This window comes from Elgaria multicarinata, chromosome 14 (genome assembly GCF_023053635.1).
Source record: "Elgaria multicarinata webbii isolate HBS135686 ecotype San Diego chromosome 14, rElgMul1.1.pri, whole genome shotgun sequence".
In the NCBI taxonomy this organism is placed as follows: Eukaryota; Metazoa; Chordata; class Lepidosauria; order Squamata; family Anguidae; genus Elgaria; species Elgaria multicarinata.
In genome coordinates this window covers 27,178,945-27,201,528 of record NC_086184.1, presented here as the reverse complement: position 1 = coordinate 27,201,528, position 22,584 = coordinate 27,178,945, and the positions used below count along the sequence as shown (strand labels likewise).

Here is a 22,584-nt window from a genome sequence, read left to right as displayed (position 1 = left end):
TTAGAGTTTTGATTGGTTCTGACTGAAACGCAGAGCAGATGCACGGCCCCCAAGACATTGGAGTCACCAGCCTCCACTGGTCAGGGGTAGGCAACCTACAACTCAGTCCCAAAATCTGGCGGGGACCAGGTTGGCTTTTCCTGCAGCAAGAACTTCTAACATCTCGTTGCTATTCATTAGTCAGGCATAAAGAACCAAACTGCATGCAATGAGAACTGTTTGATATAGCAGAGTTGAAAAGAGAGTTAATTTGATATCCAGTGAGGGTAATTGGTGTAGCTGGTGAATTAGAATTAGCTGAATAATATTATTTGAAGTATAGCGTAAGATGCGGGAAATGATAATTAGTTAAACAAATTGATTATTAAATAAATTGAGTTCAAGAAGATTTTTTTTAGTTAACTTGTTAAGTTGATTTTGACCCAACCTTGATGGAATTAAGGTGGGGAGGAAATTTATTAATATCAGCACCACAGGAAGAAAGAATTTATAAAAGAAGTGTTGAAAGCTTTGTTTCTTGTCCTTCAAGTCCTGTAAGATATACAGCAGCCTTCCCCAAGATGGTGCCCTCCAGTTCTTTTGGACATCAACCCCATTAGGTTGTGGTCTAACACATCGAGACAGCATCAGGTTGGGAAACGCTGATGTAGAATGTCACGGACCCAGGTCCTTGCGTCCAGAGTCTGAGGCGGAGGAAGAGCAGGCAAAGTCCAGGGCTTTTGTGTCCCCCTAGCTGGTGAATTGGACCTGGCTCTTGACACAGAACCTGAAACTGGTGGTTAGGATCTCACAAACTCAGAGCCAGGACCCTCAAGTGTTTCTCATGCTCCTCTGTCTCCCCAACAATGGAAGGGACATGCGAGGTAGGAGGCCACTGAGAGGAGTAGAAGCACCCATCTTCAAGCAACAGGGATGGCCCTTTAAGAATCTACCTTGTTGAAGGAAGGGGTGCAGCTTAGGAGAGGGAGACTGGTAGGAGAGGCTCATACAGTCTCACAGAATCATAGAATAGTAGAGTCGGAAGGAGCCTATAAGGCCATCAGGTCCAACCCCCTTCTCAGTGGAGGAATCCACCTTAAAGCATCCCTGGCAGATGGCTGTCCAGCTGCCTCTTGAAGGCCTCTAGTGGGGAGAGGCCACAACCTGCCTAGGTCACTAGTTCCATTGTCGTACTGCTCTAACAGACACTTCGCCTCCAACCTTTGTGGTTGCAAATCGTTCATTGGGAGCTGTCCATGGTGCTGAAATGCCTATCCTGCCATTGTGCCTCACAGGTACCAGATACAGACAAGTTGGAATGTAGAGCAACTTGTCTTGCTGGAGGGCCACTAATGAATCCCAGTTGCTGGGAGGAAATGGTGAGAAAGGGCTATTTACAGATGCCTGTTTTGGGGAAAACCAGCCCTTCTGGGGCTCACCGGAACCTGTGGTACCCCCAGCTCAGCTTGTATTTGCAAGCAGAGCAGCTGGCCTTTTCCTCAAAAAATAGGTACTTTTCTCCCCTGTAGACAGCAACTTTCACAAATTGCAATTTGCAGCCATAATTATGGTGTAATTTGCGGCCACACTTTGCACAAACTACAGCTGAAATTTGCACAAATTTCCAAAATTGTGGCTGCAATTTGTAGAAGTTGCTATTTACAAACCGCGCCCCCCCCAATTGAAAATCATGAGCTGGCCCGACTTGATGCGATCAAGTTGGGCAGATTGCAGGGAAATGTGATGAAGTACGAGGGGTGGGGTGAGCTGCTGAAAGGTTGGCAAACTCCAACCCTCCCAGATAGATTTTTCTGATATCTGTAAGGGCCATTGTTTTCTCACTTTTGAGCTTCCTAGAGCCAAGTGTTTGTCCGCTGCAGGATCTGCTTAGTACCAGTGATGGAGGCTCATGGGCCAGAGCTCTGTACAGACTTCAAGTAGACTGCCAGAAAATCCCTTTGCCACAGTCCCCATCTTCCACACACCTCTCTCACCTCTGGATTGTCAACTAGACTAAGCAGGAAGTTCTTCATGGGAAGCCAGAGTTGGCCCTACAGCTCCTAGCTGCTGGTCCCTAATTTAGAAGAAGCTGGGCTTCTATGATGTGGAATTCAGTTTTCATTTCTGTAGCTCCAGGCACAAACTTCCATTCATTTATTAGACCAAAAATGTGAATAGGAAGCAGCCAGAACAGCTGTTCCAATTTTCTTTAAACCAAAGTCTCCATTTCAAGTCACTTCCAATTGTGTTTCACTTGCTGTGCAGTTGGAAAAGTGAATTTTAAACATTATCTGAATTCACCTCTGGCGAAAACTGTGATCCTTGAGCGTGCCAACTTGCTTCTTACAAATTAAATTGCTTAATAGCTTGGAGCGTTGTTGTCAGGATGTGTTGTGCACAGCCCGTGTACATCGGCAGTATTCATTTAATTTAGAATACTGAAAGGTAATGGCAGGGGAGGGCAGAGGACTTCACAGCACCTGAGATATCGAACTGTTTCTTTGAGCAGCCTCAAATTTTGGTTGAAAATTGCAATGGCTGAAACTCGGCTGGGAAGATCCTAGCATGATAAATATGCCCCATAGTGATATGCCAGGAGATGTTGCTACAGGCAACAATGTTAGGGAAAGTAGAACAAAATAAAAAATGGGATCTCTGCCTTTGATACTCCCTTTCCCCATACTTTGACAGTAAACAGCTTTTGGTTTTGTTTTAAAATACTTGTTAATTTTTAATGGGAAAGGTGTAGACCAGCGTTCCATAGTTTGATTATGCACTGGGAGAAGACTAGTGATGACACCACACACTAGCTATATAGAAGGGAAGGTGGTCTACTAGATACCCTGAACCCAAGTTGTTTAGGACGTTGTACAGCAAGAATATATTTATTTATTTATTTATTACATTTCTATACCGCCCAATAGCTGGAGCTCTCTGGGCGGTTCACAAAAATTAAAACCATTCAAAGTATAAAACAACAGTATAAAACCATAATATAAAATACAATATAAAAGCTCAACCAGATAAAAACAGCAGCAATGCAAAATTACAAATTTAAAACCATGTTATTTAAAATTTATAGATTGTTAAAATGTTGGGAGAATAAAAAGGTCTTCACCTGGCGTCTAAAAGCATATAATGTAGGTGCCAAGCGAACGTTGTGCGTGGCTTGATAGCTAAATAAATAAATGGCACACGGTTTACTTTGTCCCACAGAATGAAATAGGAACTACTAAGGAGTGAGTGAACATCTATCTGTGCAACTCCACTTTTAAATCTGCATATCACCACCCACGGTTCCAGTTCTTTAGATGCAGCTAGAATCTGGTAGGATCTTAGATTTTGAAGAAGTCAGCAAAGAGGGGCTGGTCATAAAATGTAGAAGTTTTTGGCATGTCACTTTGATAGGATAGGAAGAAAAACCTCTTAACACAATGAAGGGCTCTTAGCTGAGTTTTCACCAGCCCATTCCTGCTTCGCAACAAGGCCAGCTATGACCTTATTCTCCCCAGAGCCTCAGCAAAATATATCTAGTTGACAGTTTCTGAGAAATGTTATGCGGGGAGAGAGAGAGAGAGAGAGAGAGAGAGAGAGAGAGAGAGAGAGAAGGAGCTTTTCTTTTCTTTTTTACACGTCCCCAAAGAGGTATTTGCTGTATTTACTGCAGGAATTCCCACTTAAAGGTACATAAATAGGCCAAAGTCTTGCCAAGGTAATAATTTCCAAACTGACATGCCATGAAAAGCCTGCTGATGTGACATGAAAGATAGCTAATTAAACACACATAGAACATGTTGCCGTAACATCTTTTTACAGGTCACTGATTTCTGTCTTCCTCCAGTTCCACCTTCATGGGTTCCTTGATTGGAGATTGGTGTCACCTTTGGCTAGGCAACAATCTCCCTGGTCTTTTGACCAGTATCTATCCATTTCACACCTCTTGGAGACGAATGCAGACCTGAACACAATCTGTGGTTGAAGTCTGTACCTTTCTGAGTTTGTGATATGATTTGTGGAACTAAAAAAAAAATGTCTTGGAAAAATGTGAACATTTGAAAAATACTTATTAAAAATTACATATGAAAATAATGTGCAATTCTGAAAAATGCACACAAAGACCCTTTTTATCAAGGGGAGAAAAATGGGTATGTTTCAAAAATGCATTTTGGCTAACTATAGAGCAGGACAGAGGTATTACCAATACATCAGTCAGTCAATACATTGCATTCTGTTGAAAAAATGTTATGGCCTACTAAATTTTATTTCAGAAAATTAAAGGAGGACAGCAATTCTCCTTTACTTAAGCTGACTAGCAATCCCCCCGACACACACACACACACCAATAAAAAGGATCAGGGCTTCTGAAAGCAGAAGCATACATCTGTTGGAAAAGGAAATGAGGGGATTGGGGCCCTTTCTGAAAGCAGAACTACACTGTGAGGGCCCTGGCCCTGTGTTTCCTTCCAGTATGATGGGGAAAGGACGTGCAGCAAGGGGGCCTCACATTAGGGGTATTCACACATTACACTGAATCAACGTTCACACCCATTCAAATGATTGGGAGAGTCTAGCCCTATTCAGGTGTTTGAGAATCTTAAGTATGGAAGGCAGACAGGGATATACATGCTGCCCTGCCCATTCTACCCTGACCTTCCCATGTTGACTGTGTTGACAGGGAAGGTTGAAAGAGAAACTCTAACCATGTTCAGTTGGATTCACTTACAATGCTCTGCATAATTGTGGATATTATGCAATCAAGGGTCTGGTTTTGCACAACACTCCATCCACATACAGCTGAATTTGGTTGCAGTTTCTCTGTCAACACAGCGAGGTCAGGGGTGAAAGGGGTGGAAGGTGGCATGAGCGCCCCCACCTCCTCTGCAGGCTTAAGATTTTTGAATGCTTGAATAGCACTATTGTCTACATGTGTTCATATCTGTTAAGTACAAAGGTACTAGAATCCTACACATGTAGTAGCATCCTACACAGGTACTGGAATCCTACTTAATCCTGGTTACAGATCATGCACACAGACACATCTGGATGGAATGAACACCTCTAAGATTGTGTGCATTGATGAATGCACATTCTCTTTAGGAGTGCGATTATATTATACAATTCAGTGAAGTTCAGATGCTTCATAACAAATTACATTACATTCAACAGTAAGGCTCAGGTGGTTTATAAGACAATAAAATATGAGGACAATGTGGGGATGGTCCCCGGCACTCCATCTTCCCTACATGAAACATCTGCCCTTATTGCTAGAAGAGGGCTGCCTCCCACTGTTTAACCCATCCTGCCAGCTATTGATGTAAGCCACAAATTGGCTTGCATCATCTCGCAGGAGGATTCCTCTAGCAAAACAGTAAGGCTCAGATGGTTCATAAGGTAACGCAGGACTAGGACAAGGTGGAGCATTTTTGCTGGTCGCAGGTACTCCATTCTGTCCTTCTGGATTTGGGCCTAAAAGACCAAGGAAAACTGTGGGTACATGGAGGGTAGGTAGCAAGCAAGCACAATTTGTCATTAGGGTTGTCTTTCATGGGGAAACCCAGCCCTTTTGGGGATCAGTGGTTTCCCTGCAGCCCCCGGATTGGCTGGCATTTGTGAGCTGAGCTGGGGGCTTTCCCCTGTAAACTGGGGATTTTTGTGTCTTCTCTCTCTCTCTCTCTCTCTTTCTCTCTCTCTGTCTCTCACAAATCAGCACTGATGTGAACTGCAGTCAGAATTTGCTTAACTTGCGCAAATGGCAATTGCAAATTATGCACATTATGCCCCAAATTTGCATCTGCATTTTGCAGAAAAATAACAGGGGGAAATGATGCAAAAAGCTGTCTGGACTCGATAGAAATTAATAAAAGAGCTGGAGTCCCAGGGGTGGGGATGACCCCTTGGACAGATTCCACCAAAATCCCTATTTGTGACACTGCACAACATCTTCACTGATCATAAGGCATGTCAGTTAGGGCATCAGCCTTAGCTTCCAATTTCCCAGCTTCCTGGATCCTGAGCCAACGTGAAATACCCTTAACTCTGATCTTAAACTGGCAGGATTTTTGTTAATTGAATATACAGATATTGAGACCATTAACAATAGCCAGGTGCCTGATGCCAATTTTCATATGAAAATTAGGAAAAAGAAACCAAATGCACAGTTACACAATGGGGGTTACTTGGCTCAGCAATACTACAAATGAGAAGGATCTTGGAATTGTTGTAGATCACAAGCTGAATATGAGCCAACAGTGTGATGTGGCTGCAAAAACAGCAAATCACATGAGGTACTGGTTCCCCTCTATTCAGCCCTGGTTAGGCCTCACTTGAGTATTGCATCCAGTTCTGGGCTCCACAATTCAAGAAGGACACAGACAAGCTGGGGCATGTTCAGAGGAGAGCAACCAGGATGATCAGGGGTCTGGAAACAAAGCCCTATGAGGAGAGTCTGAAAGAACTGAGCATGTTTAGCCTGGAGAAAAGAAGACCGATGGGAGACATGATAGCACTCTTCAAATACTTAAAATGTTGTCTCACAGAGGAGGGCCAGGTTCTCTTCTTGGTCATCCCTGAGTGCAGGAAACAGAAATATGTGCTCAAGTTACAGGAAGCCAGATTCCGGCTGGACATCAGGAAAAACTTCCTGACTGTTAGAGCAGTACGACAATGGAACCAGTTACCTAGGGAGGTTGTGGCCTCTCCCACCCTAGAGGCATTCAAGAGGCAGCTGGACAACCATCTGTCAGGGATGGTTGTGGAAGTGGATTCTTTAAAGTGGATGCTTTAAAGTGGATTCCTGCATTGAGCAGGGGGTTGGACTAGATGGCCTTATAGACCCCTTCCAACTCTACTATTCTATGATTATATGATATATCTAGATTAAAGAGAAACTGGGCAGCAGTAAAAGCGACTTTAGCAAAGGAGAGCTCCAGCACAAACACAGACTTGTTCTGCAGCCTCTTTTACTAGCGTTAAGAATAAATATGGAATTCATAAAAGAAAAATCAGTCTTGTGGATGTTTGGAAAAATATCCATAACTAATTATGGAGGCCCACTGGACTGCCATGGTTTGGGATAAGAGCACTAGGTGGTTAGCATTGTTCCATTCTGCTTTGTAATTAACCTACTTTAGTTTCTTTCTGAACATTGCCTCTTCTAAAGGTTTGTTAGTGAGTGTATTAGGCAGTGTAATCAAAACAGTGCCTTTATTTTATTTATTTATTTTAAGCCAAAAAGAAAGGCTTCCAGAGTGGGTTATGCATCAATTAAAAAAAAAAACAGGCCTGTCCCTGCAAACTCCCGCACTGATTCTCAATCTTTCAAAGAACGATCAGCCGGAATGCAAAACAGTTTTCGGAGAGGAGGTGGCAAAAGTTGCCGCATTGATTCTCTTCCTCTGCTGTAGCCTGCAGGAATTGTTGCTGCCAAAGACCGGGAAGAAGCTAATTTCCATTTTCCCTTTTAATCAGAACTTGAGATATTAAAGCGCAGCCTACATTAAAGCTGAGAAACTCTTGCTGCAGTCCTGAACACCATTACCAGTGATCTCTCTTGTACGCAGTAAGACTTACTTCCAAGTCGATGTGCATAGAAGTACATTGTACGTCTTTGGGTTGTGGTTTTTGCTGGGTCTTTTAGCAGTCTTAATAACAGAACTGCAAGGTCAGCAGACAGATTATATCCTCAGGACCCCAGAGTGCAGGGAGAGTTCTATATGCATAGCAATAAACTAGGGGTGTGCACGGACCCCCCGATCCGCCCCGCGGGCCGATCTGAAAATTTCGGATTGGCCCGCTCCGCGCCGCTCCGCCCATAGTCCGCTCCTCTTCACCGCTGAGCTCCGGCTCCGAATCGGAGCTCCGCAGTGGAGGGGAGTGGCGCCAGGTAAGGCCCCCTCCCTCCTCTCCCTTACCTGCAGAGACCAAAGGGGAGGGGGGCCTTACCTGCGTCCGTCCGCGATCCCTCGGCTTCTTCAATTGAGCCCGTGGCTCAACCAGGAAATCTGGGCCGCAAGTGCGGCCTAGACTTCCTGGTTGAGCCGCGGGCTCAACTGAAGAAGCCGAGGAACAGCGGACGGACGCAGGTAAGGGAGAGGAGGGAGGGGGGGTTTACCGGGCCCTGCCGCTGTCGCCACTTACCTTTCTGGCGGAGCTCCGGATCGAGGCGAAGGATCCGCCTTCACCTCGATCCTCTTCACCACGCTCCGCCGGCCCCCCAATCCTCTTCGCCTCCGCCTTAAGGGTAGGCGAAGCCCCCCGCTCCGCTCCTGCTTCTCCGGTTCGAGGAGAAGCGGAGCACATCCCTACAATAAACACACTTGGGGAGCAATCCTATGGCTCTTAGACAGTGCCTGGGGGCCTTAGGATATTTCAGATTCCTGGATCCAAGGTAGGAGACATTGCTAGAGGCCTTCAAGAGGCAGCCAGACAGCCATCTGTCAGGGATGCTTTAAGGTGGATTACTGCACTGAGCAAGGGGCTGGACTCCATGGCCTCGTAGGCCCCTTCCAACTCTAGTGTTCTGATTCTTTGATTCTTTTTTTCCAATGGAGACGATCGTACCTTTACAAAAATAAAGCAATTAAAGTTATCCCAAGCCTGCTTGAGGGATAATTAATGGGGAACAGCGGTGTGCTCTGATATGGTTTCTCTTGATTTATTTTTTATTCAGCTCATCTGTCCTGTTTCCACAGCTTTGCTCCGGTAAGCAGACAAATTCCTCAAGGGTCCGCCACTTTGAAATAGCACGGGATTTGCCTTTAGGGCTGACTAGGCTGTGCCAAACACTGTATTTCTGCATTTTCCTCAGGGGAATTCACACGCTCCGGTTTGCAAGGTGCTACACTGTAACATACACTCAAGAGAAATGGAGGAAATGAAGGCAGACAAATGCATCCATTGCTGCACCCCTTTTTGGACTGTCACTTGGGGTAAATGGCACCCTATACATTTCTTAAAAGATCCACATCTTTGAGCAGATACAGGGAGAGACGCAGTGCATGTCCGGCCCTTGAACAGACTCCTTCCTGGCTTACCAAGATCTCTAGGATGCAAGGCGCTAGGAGTTCTAGAGCAGTGGTTCCCAATTAGCTAAGTACTGCGGACCCCTTGTTTTTCAAATGCCAAGCCATGGACCCCCTCCTTTTGAAAAAAAATGTTATCTCTATGGTAGTTACCTGCACGAAGCAATTTTTTTGGAGAAAATAAGGGGTAGCCCCCAATAAACAAAGGATTTTAGGTATACTAAAAAACAGATCATAAAATTTGTGATATTTGTGGTATTACCATGCAAAAATGACAATGATTTAGTTAGGAATATAAAGACGAATTTAATTTTACTAACAACTAGTTTACAATTGAACAAAGTATGACATGTCTAGCAGCTACTAAACCTAAATGTGATGGGAGAAATCATGCCTCTTTTTGTCCCGAACAAACACTTCCACATCCTGTTCAATATTTCCTACTTTTAATCTCAAATCTGGATCAACATTGAGCCGATTGGTAAAGCAGCAGTTTCTGCAGCTGAAACTCTCCCCATGGCCTGAGTTCGATCCCAGTAGAAGCTGGTTTCAGGCAGCCGGCTCGGGCTGACTCAGGCTTCCATCCTCCCAAGGTCGGTAAAATGAGTACCCAGTTAACTGGGGGAAAGGTAATAACGGCCGGGGAAGGCAACGGCAAACCACCCCGCTATAAGGCCTGCCAAGAAAACATCAGCGAAAGAGTCAGTAAAAAAAGACTCAGTGCTTGCACGAGAGGTTCCTTCCCCTTCTTCATATAACGAAATGTCTAAAACGTTTGTTCACAAAGATATGTGGAACAAAAGGGAACTAGATGTTTCAAAGCTTTTTCACCTAACTTCTTATAATCAGGAGAAACCTTCACCCAGAATTGGTCCAGTTTATAATCTTTGAAAAATGATTTCAATGAACCATCACAAGTCACATCAACACCTGCATCTTGCTCTTCCGCAGAGAGAGTTGTTAGTTGTACATCACCACATTCAAAAGGATTCCTTATCCATGAGTTTTCAGGATTAGGTGCAGGGAAGTAATCTCTGAAGCTAGTTGCAGGTGCTCAGAGATGTTATATTTTACTTCTGGTAGGAATTCTTCATCAGTGGGCTCCAGAAATGAATGGTGAATATGTGGATGGTGCCACAGACCCCCTGGGTGGGTTATTCAGACCCCCTGGGGTCCACGGACCACCAACTGGGAACCACTGTTCTAGATTCCTAAGGCCTTTTCACATATTACTCAGTAGCATATCCAGAACTCCCGCAGAAAATCCTCAGGGGTCCTTCTCCGTGAGCCCCTGCCAAAGGAAGTGAAGCAGGTGGCTACCAGGAGGAGGGCCTTTTCTACTGTGGCTCCCCGGCTGTGGAATGAGCTTCTTTGAGAGGTTCGCCTGATGCCTATGTTATACTCTTTTTGACGCCAGGTGAAGATCTTTTTATTTTCCCAGCATTTTAACATGTTTCCATCTTAGTCATTTAACTTTGCTGTTTTAAATCTTTATTTTAAATCTTTGCATTGCTGTTCAGTTTTATTCTGGTTGTACATTTATATTGAGCATCATCAGATGGGGAGGGGGGGAAATCGCATTTCCCTCCCATCGCTTTGCCTCCTGCTGCTGTCCCACAGTAGGGACAAACAGCTTCTTCTTTCTTCACATGGGAAAGAAAGAGGAAGGAAACAATGACTATTTGGCCCAGTCAGTGGCTGTTTTTATCGTGCTACTTCTCCTGCAAACAGCAGAAAATGGCAGCAAGTTTTGCTATAGCCTCCAAAATCGGATTTTCTCTGTCTTATTTTATGATGGAAAGAATACCAGAAAGAGCAGGAAGATGTGCAGGAGACGCAAAAGGACCTGTGAAAAACCATGAGTGCCAGTAACAAGCCAAATGTCTCTCTGAATAATCCGAATTATGGGGTAGAGCAGATAAAGAATCTGAGGGAGACTTACTTGGTGTTGTCAGAATCAATGGTGTGGAAGAGCTTCTCAAGTTCCTCCTCGTTAAGAGTCCCATCGGAAAAGAAGGCCTGGAATTCCTCCAAGGACAATTTCCCATCATCTGTAAGCAATAAAACAGAAGGGGAAATCAACTAGGGGTGTGCACGGACCCCCCGCTCCGCTTCACTTGCAGATCTGCCATTTTTCGGAGCGGGCCGCTCCGCCCCGCCCCCGCTCCGCCCACTTCCGCTCCGCTCCGCTCGGAGCTCCGGATCCGGATCGGAGCTCCGTTTTTTCCCCCCCATAGGGTTGCATTGAAAGCTAAAAAAGTATACAACTTTTTTTAGTTCAAGTTAGAAACCTCACATTTGGCACCATGACACCTCATGGACGTATACACACGCACGCCAAGTTTCAAGGCAATCCCATCATCCCCTGATTTTTGGTGAATTTTTGAAAATCGGGCACCCCATTCAGACCCGTTGGGATAGCTCCGTCAATTTGCATGTTAGAAACCTCAAACCCGGCACCAGGGCAGCTTATCCATGTGTCCACAGGGACGCCCAGACTCAAGGCAGTCCCATCATCCCCTGATTTTTGGCGCAGCTCTAACCTCTAACGCACCACCCATCACACCCCTTTCGATAGCTCCGTCAATTTGCATGTTAGAAACCTCAAACTCGGCACCAGGGCAGCTTATCCATGTGTCCACATGGACGCCCAGACTCAAGGCAGTCCCATCATCCCCTGATTTTTGGCGCGGCTTAACTCACCCCAAATTGTCCCATTCTACAACTACGTCAATTTGCATGTTAGAAACCTCAAAGTCGGCACCATGATAGCTTATCCACGTGTCCACATGGATGCCAAGTTTCAAGCAAATCCCATCATCCCCTGATTTTTGGGGAATTTTTGAAAATCGGGCACCCCATTCAGACGCCTTGGGATAGCTCCGTCAATTTGCATGTTAGAAACCTCAAACTTGGCACCAGGGCAGCTTATCCATGTGTCCACATGGACGCCCAGACTCAAGGCAGTCCCATCATCCCCTGATTTTTGGCGTGGCTTAACTCACCCCAAATTGTCCCATTCTACAACTACGTCAATTTGCATGTTAGAAACCTCAAAGTCGGCACCAGGACAGCTTATCCATGTGTCCACAGGGACGCCCACACTCAAGGCAATCCCATCATCCCCTGATTTTTGGCGCGGCTTAAACTTTTTAACTCACCCCAAATCAAGTCCCATTCTACATGTTAGAAACCTATCCTTTGGTCCCATGACACCTTACCCATGTGTCCCCATGGACACCAAGTTTCAAGGCAATCCCATCATCCCCTGATTTTTGGGGAATTTTTGAAAATCAGGCACTCCGGTATGTCAGGGATTTAAAGTTGCAATTGCAGACAGCTCAATGGGGCCAGTTCCAAGGAAATCCCAACATGCCACGAGATAACCCTAAATCTTCTGGCACATTTGAAAAAGGGATTATTGAACTTGATAAAGTCTAAGTGAGCGCAGGAAGGACTTCTCCCCTGAGTCAAAGCAAGACACATACACCATCCCTGCAAGGCGGGAAGGGGAGAAGGGAGGGAAAGCAGGCAGGCAGCATGCATTGTAGTGCCGCAAGGATGGCTTGAGCACTAACGCATAGCAAACCAACCCGTAAGCGGGCGCAAGGAGCAAGTGAGGCAAAGATGGCTGGTTGTTTCTTTCTAAGCCAGCAGTTACGCCTTGAGGGGCACAGAGGAGGACGACTGGGAGCAAGCGTGCTGGAGGGTGCTGGACACGAAACGCAAAGCCCATCTCCCAGGCACCAGGCGGGCAGAGCAGGCGAGGAGTCAGTCCTGGCAGATGCCCCACCACAGCAGCACCCTGGGGGAGGCGGGCAGACAGGCAGGCAGGCAGGCTGCGGGCATTTCTTGGGGCACAAGGAAGTGAGGCAAGGATGGCTGGTTTCTAAGCCAGCACTGCAATTAGTCACGCATTGCAAACGCAAACCATCCCAGTGAGTCGGTCACCGAGGAGGACAGGCTAGCAGAGGGGCAGGCAGAGTGACATGTGATAGATCTAGTATTGGGGAGGAGTCAGTCCCGGCAGATGCCCCACCACAGTAGCACCCTGGGTGGGCATTGGAAAATGCCATCTTGTGGGTCCATACTTCCCCCACCCCATTTCCGGCAGGGTTGCCTGCCTAACCCTTGTGGGGATGGGAGATGGAGAGCTGAGAGTGGCAGTGCCAGCAGCAGCCTTCGGCTTTCCCCTGGAACCAGTCGCCTTGCCCGCCTCTTTCCCCAGCAAGACCGACTGGTGCTGCCTCTTAAGATGCATCTTCATGCTGCTGGTTCCATAATGCCCTGTCGATGAACCCCTGCTTAGGCTGAGTTTGCAGTGGCGACAGACAGCAAAGCGGGGATCCGCTCCCAACTCAAAGTAGTCCCACACGATGCTTGTCTTTCGTTTCCGTGGTGGCACCACCAATTGCCCGCCTGAGCTCTCTGGTGTTGCCACAGAAACAGGGGTGTGGGATGAGACTGGGGAGAGAGCCTCGGCCTGCTGCTGCTGCTCCTCCTCCTCAGCCCCCACATCCTGGAGGCCCACCGCCTCCTCCTCCTCCCCCTCCACCTCGTCTAGGTCCATCAGCGGGCTCGTGGGCTGAAAGGATAATGAAGGTGTTGGGGATACTCCTCCTCCTCTAATGCCACCTGCCTCTTGTAAAGGGGCACTTTTCCCATTCCCACCCTCAAAAAGAGAACGCCAGGCACAAGTTGCAGAAGAGAGTGGCTCTGCCTGCTGCTTGTCCTGCTTCTGTTTTGGAGCAGTCAGCCAAGGAGTTGCCCGTTTGATTTTCACAGGAGGAGAGGCAGCCTGCTTACTGGTGCCAGCCTGAGCCTTGCTGCTTTCAGCACGCCTGCTCCCTCTTTTCATGATGACTAATAAAATATTAATACTACTAATAATATGTATAAGGTACTACTAAGAATATGTATAAGAAGAATATAATATGTTTAAATGTAGGGAAATGGGACAAGAAGTGTGTATGCTGTATAAGAAGAATAAAATATTATACTACTAATAATATGTATGAGAATATACTAATATATATAGTACTAAGAATATCTAAAAGAATATAATAATATGTTTAAGAATATTACTAATAAATGTAGGGAAATGGGACAAGAAGTGTGTGTATGCTTTCCCCAAAATGCTCAATCTGTGGCTGCCTGTTGCACTTCACAAAAGCAGCACACTCAGTCCAAGTTACACAGACAAGAAAAAGAGAATAATTTTTTTTTGGTATTTTTTGGTATATAGAAGATAGAAGGAAACACAATCAGGATTTAAGAGAGGGGAGGGGGGAAAAGAACCAACCAAACACTACTACTAATATGTATAAGAAGAATAAAATATTAATACTACTAATAATATGTATGAGAATACTACTAAGAATATGTAAAAGAATATAATAAAATATGTTTAAGAATATTACTAATAAATGTAGGGAAATGGGACAAGAAGTGTGTGTATGCTTTCAAAAGAAAGCTTTCACAAAAGCAGAACAGTCAGGGGGGGGGGGCAACCAACCCAACCCACCAAACACACACTCCAAAATTTAAAAATAAAGTTTATATTAAATCAAAGTAAGGGAAAAACACAGGGCAAACTAAGCTATAAGTCAGAAAGAAGCAAACAAACACACACACACGTGCCAAACTAAATCTATCCTAATCTATCTCCAAAGTCCAAAGCAGGAGCACTAACTAACTAAGTGTTCCCTCCACGAACGCCAACCCACAAAGAGACACAAAACAGAAAGTTCTCAGGGTGGGTCTGCCTTAGTCCCCCCTCCAACGCTGGGATTGGAGGATGATGCTTTCTGAGGAGATCAATTCTCATCAGGATTGGGAGTTGAATGTGCCTGTCATCGCTTCCAAAAACAAAACAAAACCCCAAACCCCGATTTTTAAAAAAATATTGCACGTGAACCACAGGACGCAGAAAGTTGAGAGTAGTCTCAAAATGACCCCCATCCACGACTCTCTGTGCACAAGAATTTTCAGAATGATAGCTTAACACCCCCCCCCAGTTATCCCCGATTCTTTTCCGCAATGTAATCCTATGGGCGAAAAGCCGAAAACGCCGTTTGAGCCGCGCGGTTGACCCGATTTTCACAAAAATATAGCATGCGACCCGCACGACGCAGAGAGGTGAGAGTGGTCTCAAAATGACCCCCATCCACGACTCTCTGAGCACAAGAATTTCCAGAACGATAGCTTCAAAAAGAACGTAGTTATCCGCGATTATTTCCCGCAATGCAATCCTATGGCGAAATGTTTTCAAGATGGCGACCGGAGCGCTCCGCCTGAACTAGGAGCTCCGAAAAATGGCTGCTTCTCTTCGCCTTGCTTCTAGGGGTCCGTGGTCCGCTCCTACTCCGCCTCTGGGTAAGGCGGAGCAGGCCAATCCGCTACTGCTTCTACGCTCCTAATCGGAGCGGATCACACCCCTAAAATCAACACACAAAAATTGTGGGTGGGGGGTGGTGGAAACACAATAAGGCCAACTTGCAGTAAGGCCAATTTGCTGCAAGCTAGGCAAAGGCCTATGGCCCCTAGGCAGCATCTGATAGTTTGGATTCCCTGCTCCGAGGTCATGGACAGGGCTCCCTCCTCAGAGGTGGGAATCAGAGATCTGCAGATGGTGCAGAAAGAATCAGCTCCTCACGGGTAGGAATCTGTTCCCCACAGCTGGTTCAGAGAGGACCATGTGAGATGGCCTCTCAGGCCGGAAACTTGGCCTTGGAGAGTGAGAAAAGAGGCCGTTTCAATGGGTGAGACTGGAGCAGCCAAGATACAGGCTATCCTGAGCCCTCTGCTAGCCTCCTTCCCTCCTCCTCCAAAATGCCCCAGCGCATCCCTTGTAAACCACCCTATTCAGATCTTCTAACTTCATGTCCATATCTTCCTTTATGGAGTCAATCCATCTCTCGTTTGGTCTTCCTCTTTTAACAACCCCCCTCAAATCAACAACAACACCTCAACATACATTTCCACCCAACATGCACTTCTTTATCAATATAGTAAAGATTGTTGTTTCTCTCCCCATGCAACCTCTGTGTACTTTGGCTTAAAGAAAATAGCATCTATCTAGGTATTCTCAAGCTATCAGCACTGAAAAGTCATTAACATCAATCATTTAAAAGCAAGTCAGTAAGTTGATGCAGAAAACCTTTAAAGTCATTTACAGTCCATGTTGTTCGAGATAATGAGGAAGAAATGGTATGGATCTGACCAGGGTTTGCTTTTTTCAAACTGCATTGTGAAGCCAGACCAGAGGTGTGTGTGTGTGTGTGTGTGTGTGTGTGTGTGTGTGTTCTATTTATATTCATAGACTGACTGGAAATGTTTATCACATTGAGATATCATTTTAACATTTATCACATTGAGTATCATTTATTTAATCAGATCAAGACCATGTTCTTCATTCGGAAAATGGTTGGCTGGGGAATGCTAAGAGTTGTAGTACTTTTTCCTGTCCAAACACAGCACCCTAAGAAACTTATGTAGAGTTTCTTGAAAGGTCAATCCAAGTTTCCATGTTCCTCATGGACCCTACTGCTGGACGCAACAGCCACCCCACTCCAGATTGCCGTTAGGGTGATGAAATCATCATGTGACTGGATAAACTTGTTATATCCTGCTTGGTGTAGATCTGGCCCAGGGCCAAATTCCAGGAACAGTGGAGTATGTGACCCTTACTTTTTTCAGTATGGGACTCAGTTGCATCTCTTAAAAGCTGCAAGTTAATTTTAACGCATTTGGCTCTCTGTAGCAGCTCTGGATACCATTTTATTCCCCTTCTCCCATTTCTGGCACCTGCAGAACAAGCCCCTGGTGCTACCAAAGTTGCTCACCCCTGACCTAGAGTTATGGATCCATATTATAACAGTGATGGTGCAGTGCTGTTGCAACAGAGTAAGTTGGTCGTTAGTTAAATTAATATCTCTCTCTCTCTCTCTCTCTCCCTCTCTCTGGGGTGCCCCTCCAATGTAAAAAAGAGCTATGTCTAACAGAACTGGGGGAAAAAGACATTTGCTTGCAGATGTTCTCCACTGCGCCTTCCCCTGAAGTACTCATTCCTTCCTACCCACACCCTGGCCAGCTGTTTGGTAAGCCATGCAGCAGGGAGGCCCATTGAGAGCAGCTTGCCAGAGGACCTCCAAAAACTGCAGCTGGCTGTAGTGATCATATTTGACTGCATTTATATCCCACCTTTTTTCCTCCAAGGAACCCAGGGTGGCATACCTAATCAGATCAGGTGCCGGCGGCATCATCATCATCATCAAAAGGAGCAGAAGGTGAGCCTAGGTGGGCCCCTAACCAGCGCGGCCCCTCTCCAGCCACGACCACCACCCACTGCCCATTTTTCTGCACTTTCCCTTGCAGCCCCAGAGGAGACAGATTTGGCCAAGGGGATGGCCTTCCTTGTGGACCTGTTGGACAACTATAGTCATGAAGACCTGGAGAGTTCTGGAGAAGATTATGTGTCTGATCTTAGATGTTGGGATACAGAAAATCCAGAGTTCCTGCCTCTTGTCAATAATGTCAAAATTCCAATTTGTTTATCAACGGTTGGCATGCACAATCCTCCTCTCCTCCATTCTATCCTCACAACAACAACCCTGTGAGGTAGGTTGGGCTAAGAGTTGCTAGACGAGGCCTTAGCACGCTTTGAGACCCGGTTTCCCTGCTGTGCGTCCACATGACGCACAGGGGAATCCGGGCCCAGGCCACACTGAAGCCTCCTCTAACACACCATAAGCGAAGTCGCTTATGGCGCGCCTTTTCCGCAGCCCCGGCCTGAGGCCGGGACTGCGGAACGTCTAGCAAGGGCCGTGGCTCAGCGCTGTGCCCATCGGGCCCGGGGGATCCCGGGGGGGGGGGAGATGGAGCACAGGCGACACGGAGGGAGATGGAGCATGGGCGACATGGGACACGAAGGGCGACACGGGGGACGGGGACGGGGAGGGAGGGCGGGGAAAGAGTGGGCAGGAGGCATGGGAAGGGATCAGGACCGGATGGGGAGGTTTAAGTAAAAAAAACGGCTTACCTTCTCCAGAGTCTTCGGGGCGCATGTGGCCCCTTTAACAAAACAAAAACAAAAAAATGGCCGACGCTGCAGGGCTTCCACAGTCCCTGCGCGTCGGCCGTCTAGGAGGCGGGGCGGCGCGCACTAATGTTAGTGCGCTGTCTCCTCGCCTCCCTGCCGGCTTATCCCGGCAGGTCTAGCAAGGCCCTGTGACTGGCCCAAAGTCATCCAGTTAGCTTCCATGTCTGAGTGGTGACTAGAACCCAGAACTCCCATGTCCCAGTCCAACACTCTAGCTACTACACCATGCCAATGTATTGCAGTTCATACGTGGTTCAGTAAAATAGTGCAGAAAAAGTACCTTGTCGCAACCATACATACAGTATACTCACAGCAAAATTGCTGCTTTATCAGCTTTCACATGTGCATTGGTAATGGAAGGGATAATTGAAAGAACGGTGTAATTTTTGGAAGAGTGGAAAAATATATGCACACTCTAATTTCAGAACTCAGGGGGAGCAACACAGAGCTAATCAGAGTAATGAGCATGAAACAGAACCAAGGAAATTGTTTCATCCCAACTACTAACTAACTAACTAACTAACTAACAACAACCATAGTTGTTAGCAAGCCCTGAAAACCTTTACTGGAAAGATTAAAGTTCAGTGCTAAGCATACTCTACAACCTATTAAAAGTTTGCATTCAGTGCTAACACTGACATTGTGTAAAGCTCATTTAAAACCTGTTCCTTCAAGCTGTATATCTATAATTTAAAAAATAAAATAAAATGCAGCAGCATTAAGCTGTGTATTGAAAGAGCACAATAGACAAGCAGGATTGTTAAGACGCAAGCCGTCCTGTGAGATAAGACAGGCCAATATCATAGCGGGGACTTGGAAATGATGGTAAAAAAGACTTGAAAAACCCTTTCCCCCTAAAACGACTGGCTGAACAGCTGTAATATCCTGCTTATCCAACCAGTACAAGTTAAGATAAGTGATGCTGAATTTGGAAGACTTTCTATCCCAGGCGTCTTATCAGGAAGGGCACAGAAAAGTGCATTTGAAGAAGCAGAAAGGTATGGATATGCAATCGGGAGGATAAGCACTTAAGCCTGCCTTGAAATAATTTGATGTCCAAAAGTTCTCAGATGCTGCAAATGAACTGTCCAATGGGCAGCATCACAAGCATTAAGGCCCTGTGGCTGAATCCTATTAGGTATACACTGATTTGGGGCTGGAGATCAAAATGCACTTGAAAACGTAAAACCTCATTCTACTTGAATGGTGGAGCGGGGGTGGGGAGAGAATTTCCTCCCTCTCGCACAAGACTAGAGCTCAGGGGCCCCCAGTGGAACTGATACAGAATAGACAAAACAAACGTATGCCAAGTTCATCTATGGAACTCGCTGCCACAAGATCGGATGGGAGCTGATAGTTGGTGACTTTAAAGAAGGGTTAGACCAGTCCTCCTCCACCTGGGTCCCTCCAGATAGGGATGCTGTGGGGTCCCAACTGGGTCTGGGAGTCTGAGGGCCCCCCTGTTTCCCCCCAGACCAGTGAGTTCATGGGCTTGTGACTCCAGTGCCTGCCCAGCCCAACGAGTGCCCAACAGCCATTAGTCCTTGTCTGGAGACTCTATCGTGCATGACCATGGAAGTTCCAGAAATCACATAATTTCTCCTATTGTGTAAATGGCATCCATAAAGCCCTTATTTACACAAGAGTAAAGGCTCATATAGAGCCCCTTTACTGTTGCATAAATATTATTTATTTATTTTAGCATTTTTATCCTGCCCTTTAGCCAAAAAGGCTCTCAAGGCAGCTTACAAAAATATTTCTTAAGTCAGTCCCTGCCCACAGGCTTACAATCTAAAAAACACGACAGAAAAGGAAAGGGGATTGGGAGGGAGGAGGAGGGGAAAAGAAAAGAAAAGCAAATTCAGGCACTAGTTGCAAAGTTCAGCAGTGACAGTTGGTCACAGGAGGGAGGGGCTCTCAGCTGGAGCTGGACCCAGGCATGATGGAGAGGTACCCGGCTGCATGGAAATTGCACATCCACCCAATGGGGCCTTTATTTATGCAACAGGGGAAATCATGCCATTTCTGGAGCCTCCATTGTTGTGTATGAAGAAAGCTCCGGAAGAGGGTCACAGGCTCGCGACGTTGTCGGACACTCACCAAGCCGCAAAGGAAAGTTGAGCAGTGCCGTGAGCAGGGGCGAACAGTGGTTGGGCAAGTGTCTGACGAATCAGTCTCAGGTGCGTTCACCCATCCCTACCTCCAGATGTGTTGGACTACAACTCTGAGGGGTGCTGGGAGCTGTAGTCCAACACATCTGGAGATGGTCAGGTTGGAAAAGGCAGCCCTGAACTGTCTCCTGGGCAAGAAGGGAAGAAGAAATGACCCAGATGTTCAAGGTGCAAACAGCTCATCCGTATACAATGGTTCTATGCCTTGACTCAGTGCTAGTCACACACACAGACTCCCCATGATGTCTCCAGTTTTATATATTTATGTATTTACATCATTTTCCTCCCACCCTTTAGCCAAAATGTCTCCAAAGGTGGCTTACAAAGATAAGAAACAAGGCAGTTCCTGCTCCATAGGCTTACACTTTAAAAGACATGACACAAAAGGAAGGGAGATTGGGAGGGAGGAGGAAAAATGCAAATCCAGGCCGTAGATTCCTAATTTCAAAGTTCAGCAGATCAGGGACACAGCGGAAGGGCCGCTGCCTTCTCTTCCTCTGACATTCTCAGCAGTGACAGTTGGTGGTAGGAGGGAGCAGGGCTGTCAGATGGAGTGATAGAAGTTCTTATCATGAAGCACGTAAACAGGAAATTAGAATTTACTGTCATGAAGCATGTGCCTTCTCCCAACTCTTGACTGAAATGAGCAGTCCAATTACAGTTTTACAGTATTATTCACACCAGGGGAAAAAAGAAATACATGAGAAGTTTCATTTCCTTTAATTACGATTGGACCGGTGCTCGCACGTTCATTATACGCTGTTGCAAATTGCTCTCTGCGACACTTGCAATGTGAATTCCCTCATCAAGAAACTCCCTTGGCAAATTATGTTTCTGATCAGCCATTGCAATTGAAACCAGTTCCTTCTCACAAACAGCCTTGATTCTTCTGAATTCAGTGGAAATTATATGTAAGTCAAAATCTAAAAGGCCATGCTGGACTCTGGTCAGTGTCACACATGCCTCCAGTAGCACAGTAGCCACCTTATTTATTTATTTATTTATTTATTTATTTATTTATTTATTTATTACACTTATATACCGCTCCCATAGCCAGGGCTCTCTGGGCGGTTTACAGAAATTCTAAAATTGAGGTAAAAACAAGTATACAAAATTTAAAACTCTAAAACACAGAACATACACACATAAAGCATTAAAAACCGATTAAAAACTAAACATGTGGGTAATTAGGATGTGCCGCCATATGCCTGGGCAAAGAGGAAAGTCTTAACCTGGTGCCGGAAGGATAGCAGCGTTGGTGCCAGGCGAGCCTCATCAGGGAGCTCAGACCACATTCTACAACTGTAGTCAGGGTTGGGCACAAATTCGTTCAGCTCACAACTTGCACCTTGTCGTTCAGCTTTGTTCAGCTGAAATGTTGCATTTTTGAGCCACTGTGCAAACAGAAATTCAGTTACCCTTCCAAATGTGCACTTCTCCACATTTTGCAGTGGACTTCTCCAATTAAAAAATGCATACAATAATGCATATATTGGGGGAAATAACATTACAAATGCATTAGGTTTGGGAAATTGCTTTCAAAAATTGTGCATATTTGGCAAAAAAATGCATGTATTAGGAGAAATCTGTGCAAAAATGTGCACGAATTTTCATGCAAACTTTTTTTTTTTTTTTTAACTCTGAATGTTCAGGACAAAGCATACTTAAGACTGGAGAAATTCTCAAAGTTTGAGATGAACCAAACATTCAAAAAAGGAGTAACTGAAATTGACCGGTTCATTCATCCCTAGCTGTGTAGTATGCATGTTTATACTGGGATCTAGGTGGCCACTCACATTGACTCTTCACAGCCAGTCATCTTCTGATGGCCATGTTTGAATTTTATTTTATATGCAGCCCAGCACCCATGGGCAGGTATCCTTGGGCAGCAGCTGGTCTTGCACCAAGGCCCTTTAAATGCACATACCAGCCAGTTTGCAGCTGCCATCTTTTGTTCCAACAATGCGCTAATGTTGAGTCCTTCTGGGGCATTGGGTGGTGGGGGAGGGAGATGGCCGTTGTCACAAAAACATGGTGGACCTCAGTGGTGGCAGCCGTTTCTCCCCCAAAATGCTTCAAAGTGACTCCACTTCCAGGGCATTGTCAGAAACAATTGTGGCATCCATAACCAGGGCCTGTTCCAGACTATTTTGCGCCCTAGGCAAGGTGAGCTACTTGCACTCCCCCCACAAAATTGCCAACTTCCATTTTTAAGAACAGATGTTTTGTAGAAAAAATAAAAAGCACAAAACTTGAAACTGCTAAATTTATGTTTTTTTCTTAAAACAGCTAATTTGTATAAAACGGTGACCCT

The 22,584-nt window shown here is 45.8% G+C and overlaps 1 protein-coding gene across 2 annotated transcripts in view; it reads right to left on the bottom strand.

The window, feature by feature from the left end:
• Positions 1-22,584, bottom strand: part of NECAB2 (N-terminal EF-hand calcium binding protein 2) — a 204,542-nt gene that overhangs the window by 136,944 nt on the left and 45,014 nt on the right. For both annotated transcript variants that reach the window (XM_063141548.1, XM_063141549.1), the window contains exon 2: positions 10,942-11,050. In XM_063141548.1, the coding sequence (XP_062997618.1) occupies positions 10,942-11,050 (109 nt within the window). The remainder of the gene's footprint in view (positions 1-10,941; positions 11,051-22,584) is intronic.